Source organism: Anguilla anguilla, chromosome 13 (genome assembly GCF_013347855.1).
Source record: "Anguilla anguilla isolate fAngAng1 chromosome 13, fAngAng1.pri, whole genome shotgun sequence".
In the NCBI taxonomy this organism is placed as follows: domain Eukaryota; kingdom Metazoa; phylum Chordata; class Actinopteri; order Anguilliformes; family Anguillidae; genus Anguilla; species Anguilla anguilla.
The window spans coordinates 3,736,374-3,743,873 of NC_049213.1; the positions used below are offsets into that span (position 1 = coordinate 3,736,374).

The 7,500-nt window shown below is 51.9% G+C and overlaps 2 protein-coding genes across 8 annotated transcripts in view; one reads left to right on the forward strand and one right to left on the reverse strand.

Annotated features, from left to right (window-relative positions):
* The window catches only part of LOC118211350 (putative uncharacterized protein DDB_G0271982), a gene marked incomplete at its 3' end in the record, with an annotated part of 19,808 nt that extends 16,900 nt beyond the window's left edge, over positions 1-2,908 (reverse strand). The window contains exon 1 of the mRNA XM_035388506.1: positions 2,863-2,908. Coding sequence (XP_035244397.1) covers positions 2,863-2,908 — 46 coding nt within the window. The remainder of the gene's footprint in view (positions 1-2,862) is intronic.
* gli1 (GLI family zinc finger 1) overlaps positions 1-7,500 on the forward strand; it is an 84,362-nt gene that overhangs the window by 53,014 nt on the left and 23,848 nt on the right. For 5 of the 7 annotated variants that reach the window (XM_035389620.1, XM_035389623.1, XM_035389622.1 and 2 more), the window contains exon 2: positions 6,558-6,663. The exons of the other annotated variants lie outside the window; for them this stretch is intronic. In XM_035389620.1, coding sequence (XP_035245511.1) covers positions 6,593-6,663 — 71 coding nt within the window. In that variant the 5' untranslated portion in view covers positions 6,558-6,592. The remainder of the gene's footprint in view (positions 1-6,557; positions 6,664-7,500) is intronic. 7 annotated transcript variants of the gene reach the window in all.

Here is a 7,500-nt window from a genome sequence, read left to right on the forward strand (position 1 = left end):
CAAAATATTTACCTTGGTCACCTGATTCTACTTATCATGGTCTTGACTGAATACCATCATTAGCTAATTAGCTGAATAAGGTGTCTTAGTGCGGGGCAGAAACTGAAACCTACCCCCCGCACCTTTTCGGATAGGAGCGGACACCCCCGGATTCAGCGGTTTTGTCTCTGAGCGGTCTCGCTCACCGCTCCTCTGATCGTCCGGTCTCCGTTAGCCGAGCCGGGCGCCGCGCGCGTTTCCGCGGCGTCCTCCGGTCGCGCGTAGACAGCGTTCGTGCCACACGTCTTCGTAAAACGCAGCCTTCAGGGGATTCACGCGGCAGTTAAGCCCGGTAAATTAGTCACGTGGATGAGCAGCAGAGTGGGACTTTCACCGCGTGGAAAGTCACCTAACTGGCCCTCTGGAGAAGCTCGTTTACGTTTCTGAAGAGGGAAAAAAAAGACGTTTGCTGACCGTTTTTTAAGGGGAAGAGGGTCGTTTTTCTGGTACCTCCAAATCACTGGAGGCCACTCTGCTGGGGTAAGACAGCAGCTGGGAGGAATTTATTTGGGGGGGTATCGGCTGGGCCGGGCTGGGGACGAGGAGGGGGTACAGACGGTGGAGAGAGAGGGGGGGCTGGCAGAGGGAGCAGGAGTTTGGGGGGTTAAAAAAACAGGGAGAGAATTTAAAAACAAACTTACCGCTAAAGAAAAACACCGGGATTGGAAGGGAGAGAAGAGGGGGAGAATGAGGGATTGAGCGTGGCTGTGGTTGGCCTAGGCCTCAATCCTGGGCCCTCTCTCTTTCTCCCTCCCTCCCTCCCTCCCTCCGTATCCCCCACGGGTCCAGCCACATCAGGAACGGCTGGCTACATTACTGCCGCCATTATCGTCTCTGAATCATAACAGCTCGAGAACACCCACCTCGACTGCTCGCTGCACACGGGCGGGCGGGAGGGAGGGAGGGAGGGAGGGCGGGCAGGAGAGAGGGAGGGGTAGAGGGGGGAGAGAGAGGTCGCGGGAGCAGGAATGAGCGGAGGGAGAGGGAGAGGAAGGGGGGCAGGAGAGGGAAAAAGGGAGAGAAAAACAAAACGCTTTCAGATGAGTGTGCATAACCCTTGGCTAGTTAAGAAACTTTGCGCTTTTTTTTCTGGGCTGGTGTCGCCCGGCGAGCGCGTGCGTTCACGTGCTGATCCGTAAGCGAGCCGTTCTGCACACTGCTCTACCACGCTGCTGCTGCTATACCACGCTGCTGCTACTCTACCACACTGCTGCTCTACCACGCTGCTGCTACTCTACCACACTGCTGCTCTACCACACTGTTGCTACTCTACCACACTGCTGCTGCTCTACCACGCTGCTGCTGCTCTACCACGCTGCTGCTACTCTACCACACTGCTGCTCTACCACGCTGCTGCTACTCTACCACACTGCTGCTCTACCACGCTGCTGCTGCTCTACCACGCTGCTGCTACTCTACCACACTGCTGCTCTACCACACTGCTACTCTACCACACTGCTACTCTACCACACTGCTGCTCTACCACACTGCTGCTGCTCTACCACACTGCTGCTCTACCACGCTGCTGCTACTCTACCACACTGCTGCTCTACCACACTGTTGCTACTCTACCACACTGCTGCTGCTCTACCACGCTGCTGCTGCTCTACCACGCTGCTGCTACTCTACCACACTGCTGCTCTACCACGCTGCTGCTACTCTACCACACTGCTGCTCTACCACGCTGCTGCTGCTCTACCACGCTGCTGCTACTCTACCACACTGCTGCTCTACCACACTGCTACTCTACCACACTGCTACTCTACCACACTGCTGCTCTACCACACTGCTGCTGCTCTACCACACTGCTGCTCTACCACGCTGCTGCTACTCTACCACACTGCTGCTCTACCACACTGTTGCTACTCTACCACACTGCTGCTGCTCTACCACGCTGCTGCTGCTCTACCACGCTGCTGCTACTCTACCACACTGCTGCTCTACCACGCTGCTGCTACTCTACCACACTGCTGCTCTACCACGCTGCTGCTACTCTACCACACTGCTGCTCTACCACGCTGCTGCTGCTCTACCACACTGCTGCTCTACCACGCTGCTGCTCTACCACGCTGCTGCTCTACCACACTGCTGCTACTCTACCACACTGCTGCTCTACCACGCTGCTGCTGCTATACCACGCTGCTGCTCTACCACGCTGCTGCTGCTCTACCACACTGCTGCTGCTCTACCACACTGCTGCTCTACCACGCTGCTTCTCTACCACACTGCTGCTCTACCACTCTGCTACTCTACCACGCTGCTGCTCTACCACGCTGCTACTCAACCACACTGCTGCTGCTCTACCACGCTGCTGCTGCTCTACCACGCTGCTACTCTACCACACTGCTGCTCTACCAGACTTCTGCTGCTCTACCACACTGCTGCTCTACCACGCTGCTACTCTACCACACTGCTGCTGCTCTACCACACTGCTGCTCTACCAGACTTCTGCTGCTCTACCACACTGCTGCTCTACCACACTGCTGCTACTCTACCACGCTGCTGCTCTACCACACTGCTGCTACTCTACCACACTGCTGCTCTACCACACTGCTGCTACTCTACCACACTGCTGCTCTACCACACTGCTGCTACTCTACCACACTGCTGCTCTACCACACTGCTGCTACTCTACCACACTGCTGCTCTACCAGACTTCTGCTGCTCTACCACACTGCTGCTCTACCACACTGCTACTCTACCACACTGCTGCTACTCTACCACACTGCTGCTCTACCACACTGCTGCTACTCTACTACACTGCTGCTCTACCAGACTTCTGCTGCTCTACCACGCTGCTACTCTACCACACAGCTCCTCTACCACACTGCTGCTCTACCACACTGCTACCACGCTGCTGCTCTACCATGCTTCTGCTCTACCACTCTGCTGCTCTACCACACTGTTGCTTTACCTCTACCACACTGCTGGTCTACCACGCTGCTGCTGTACCATGCTCGCCGTGGAGGACCAGAGAAGCGGGATTTCAGAAGGTGGACCCCCCCCCCCCCCCCCCCCCCCCCCCCCCCCCCCAGTTGGAGTAGGTGGGGGCTGCTCCACGTAATCAGTTAAGATAGAGTTACAGAGCTGGGGCAGGAAAATCCCAACAGCAGGCCATACGCAGGCTGGATCTTTCCAGAAGGTGGGCGGGCCTGAGAGAGAGAGAGGGAGGGAGAGAGAGAGAGAGAGAGACAAACCCTTCACAGCGTAGTTAATTTACCAGTGGACACATTGCATCAGAATGATGTAATGGGCATGCGAGCTCTGTGTGTCTGCGCAGTTCTAGAATGGTGCATTTAGCGCAGCACCTCGCTGCAGTCACTGCAGTTAGGGCTAGGGTTACCCTGCATGAGAGCGCAGACGCATTGGTGCTGCGGCGTGTGCATGCAGCGATCACTGCAGCAGTGTTGGGTACATTAGCAGCGGTGGGTATGTTAGCTGCATTGGGTACGTTACAAGTGTTGGGTACATTATCAGCGGTGGGTATGTTAGCAGTGTTGGGTACATTAGCAGCACTGGGTACATTAGCAGCGGTGGGTACGTTAGCAGTGTTGGTACATTAGCAGCACTGGGTATGTTAGCAGTGTTGGGTACATTAGCAGCGGTGGGTACGTTAGCAGTGTTGGTACATTAGCAGCACTGGGTATGTTAGCAGTGTTGGGTACGTTAGCTATGGAGGGTACGTTAGCAGCGGTGGGTATGTTAGCAGTGTTGGGTACATTAGCAGCGATGGGTATGATAGCAGCGTTGGGTACGTTAGCAGTGTTGGGTACATTAGCAGCGTTGGGTATGTTAGCAGTGTTGGGTACATTAGCAGCGGTGGGTATGATAGCAGCGTTGGGTATGTTAGCAGTGTTGGGTACATTAGCAGCACTGGGTACATTAGCAGCGTTGGGTATGTTAGCAGTGTTGGGTACATTAGCAGCACTGGGTACATTAGCAGCGTTGGGTATGTTAGCAGCGGTGGGTATGTTAGCAGTGTTGAGTGCGTTAGCAGTGTTGGGTACATTAGCAGTGGTGGATATGTTAGCAGCGTTGGATACATTAGCAGTGTTGGGTACATTAGCAGCCATGGATATGTTAGCAGTGTTGGGTACATTAGCAGTGGTGGATATGTTAGCAGCGTTGGGTACATTAGCAGTGTTGGGTACATTAGCAGCACTGGGTACGTTAGCAGCTTTGGGTATGTTAGCAGCGTTGGGTACATTAGCAGCACTGGGTATGTTAGTAGCGTTGGGTATGTTAGATAAACTTCTTACTGTAAATCACTCTGCGCTGTACTAAATACCTAACTGTAAATATCCAGTCCATTTCAATCCAGTCAGTTCTGGAAATGAATTGAAAGCCAGTTAATTAATTGAAAAATCTTTCTTTTTAAAAGAATAAATATAATGTAAAAGCATTTTCTGAATTTACTGGATTGAAATAGAATTGCGCCCAACTCTGTGGGCTGTCTGTCACCCAGGGAGGCGGGGCTTAGACCAGCAGGTTACTCCTACCGAAACAGTGCCTGTGGTGGGTCTGGGCCTGCTTTCTCCCAGCTTGGTCCTCCAAGCTACGGCACAGGCCTCAAACTCCTGTCCAGCAGGGGGCGCTGTGCCTCGGCAGACATGAACTGACAGACTCTTTAACCCCCACCCCCCTCGGCTCTAACAGGTGTAGCGGAATGTTTCAGTACCTCAGTGACCCCCCGTGGGGTTGTTTATTAGACGGGACAGCTGGGGGGTTAGTCAGAGATCTCCATTTAGCACTTCCGCCCCCTTCACAGGCATGCGCCTCAGTTTGGCGCGGGGCAGCGGGGGCGCCCGCTACACCCGCCGTAAAAACCTTACGGGGCGGCTCTGCGCTATCTGGAGCTCTTTAACGCGCACTCGCCGTTGCCGCCGGCGACGCCTCCGCACGCGAGCACGTGGCCCCGCCTTCAGCGATGAAGAGGAGTGGGTTCGCTAGCCGAGTCCCTGTCACCTGATCGCGGGTGTGGCGTGTGTGTTTGAGTCCCTGTCACCTGACCGCTGGTGTGTGTGTGCGTTTGAGCCCCTGTCACCTGACCGCTGGTGTGGTGTGTGTGTGTGTTTGAGTCCCTGTCGCCTGACTTTGACGGCTGTGTTTGTGTGTTTCCCCTAAGCTGTGCTGTAGAGGTAACTGTTCTCATGAACATGGAGGAGCCTCCTGGTTCTCCTTGTTCTACATCCTGGGGAGAGGTAGCTGTCCGTCATGAGGAGGTGGTTTTCAGACTCCAAATTACAAACCAGCGCTCCCTCCTGCTCTCTGATTACTCTCATCACTCTCTCACTCTCTCCCGCTCTCTCCCCCTCTGTCTCTCTCTTTCTCTTCCCCTCTTTCTCTCACTCTCTCTCCCCCCTCTCTCCCCCCCTTCCTCACTCACTCACTCTCCCCCCCTCTTTCTCTCTCAATTCAATACATATAGTAAATATTGCCAAAGCATTACATAAAAAACACACACACACACAAATACAGCAATTCCAAATAGAAGGGAAAAAAGCAATAGACTCTCTTTCTCTCTCTCTCTCTCTGTCTTTCTCTCTCTCCCTTTCACTTGTTCTCTCTCCCTCCCTCTGTCTTTTACAGTTTCTCCCTCAGTCCATGTCAGCTGGGACAAGCTAATGGAAAATAATGACAGCAGGAAGGAAAAAAGTACAGAGTCCATGTGTGGGCAGTCCTAAGATGAGCAAAACTAGAATTTTCAGATTTGAATGAGAAAATGTTATCAATTACTTTTTAATATCCGAACATAGCAGAATCAATAAAATTATGATCATTCCCTGTTTTGTCCTTACATATTGTGGGCAAGCATGTGAAATTTGTCTTTTTATGCGAATATGAGTTTTTTTCTGCTTCACCGTCGCAGTAGTTAAATGGTTAATAAAGTTTCCAAATTCAGTTCTCCAGGGTGACCACAGGGCCTCGATCTCGCCCTGCTGTCTTCAGTCATCAAACAGACTCTATCCTTCCCCCCGGTTCCGTCCGTGACCACATTCTCCTCTTCCTCTTATTGTTTTATTTATTTTACGTGACTTCATCTCCACAGGGAACCTGTGCCAAACCGCAGCCCCCCCCCCCCACCCCCCCAAACCCCCCTTCACTCACTCCCACCTTCCGATTCCCTCCAGCTGCTACTCCATTTTGGCTCTGGTGTGTCTGAAGCAGTGTTTCACAAACTGGCTCCCTGTGTCTCACTGCTTCCTTGCTCTGGTCGTCCATTTTGGCTCTGGCGTGTCTGAAGGAGTGTTTCATAGACTGGCTCCCTGTGTCTCACTGCTTCCTTGCTCTGGTCGTCCATTTTGGCTCTGGCGTGTCTGAAGGAGTGTTTCACAGTGTGCTTTGACTGGTAGCGTACCTCAGAGAAGGCTCTGAAGATACCCAGGTGTACTAACCTGCTGTGGAGGGCTAGGATTTACCACAGGAGCCCTGCTTGTGGCCTTCAGATGGTTCTCTGTGAGTGCCCCTTGTGTTCTTTAAGAGACTGTCCCCTGATTGGCTGTTTCCTACACCTCCAGGGCTTGAAGGTGCTATCCCAGGGTTCTGAGCGCCAATGCCAGTGGACATGCTGCCGCACCAGGGGCTGTTTCAGTATGAGCCCACACCCAGCCACCCATCCAGAGGGTAGGATCAGTAGGGATGCCCTCCCCTTTCCCCCATCTTTCTGTCTCTCCTTCCCTGTTTCCATCTCTCTCTTTCACTCCCTCATTCCCTTCACTCCTCTATATCTCCCTCCCTCACTTTCTTCTTCTCTGTCTCTGATCCTGTCTTTTCCCTCCCTCTCTCTCTTTCTCTCTCCCCCTCTTTCTCTGGCTGTCTATCTCTCTTTTCTAAGGGCTCAGTGAATCAAGCTTTATTTGCATAACAGGACAAGTCAAATTTTTCAAAATCATTTTAGAGCAGAAACATGCAATATTAATCTCTCTCTATTCCCTGAGTATAAAACTATATAATTATAATTTTCAAAATAAACAAATAATAATAATACTTGTGTGAATTAAAAGGACAATACAACTTCACCCACTTTCCAAAATGCTTTAACAAAAACCAGGAGCAACAAATAGTTTTGTGTAAGTTATGAGTCATATCTTATGAGTTTTATGCACTTTCTCAGTTTACATTTTTGCATAATTTGAAAGCATCAGTTTTACATCAGTTTGTCCACGTTCTCTCTATTGGTCTGTTATATACTCACTTTCATCTTCCCCTCATCCTCAAAAACCATTTAAAAAATGACTTCTTCAGTTATGCCTTAAATGCCAGTGAATTCTCTGCTGTGAAACCCTCTCTGTGAGTGAGATAGCTGGCCTGTAAGACTGTGAAACCCTCTCTGTGAGTAACGCTGGCCTGTAAGACTGTGAAACCCTCTCTGTGAGTAACACTGGCCTGTAAGACTGTGAAACCCTCTCTGTGAGTAACGCTGGCCTGTAAGACTGTGAAACCCTCTCTGTGAGTGAGTAA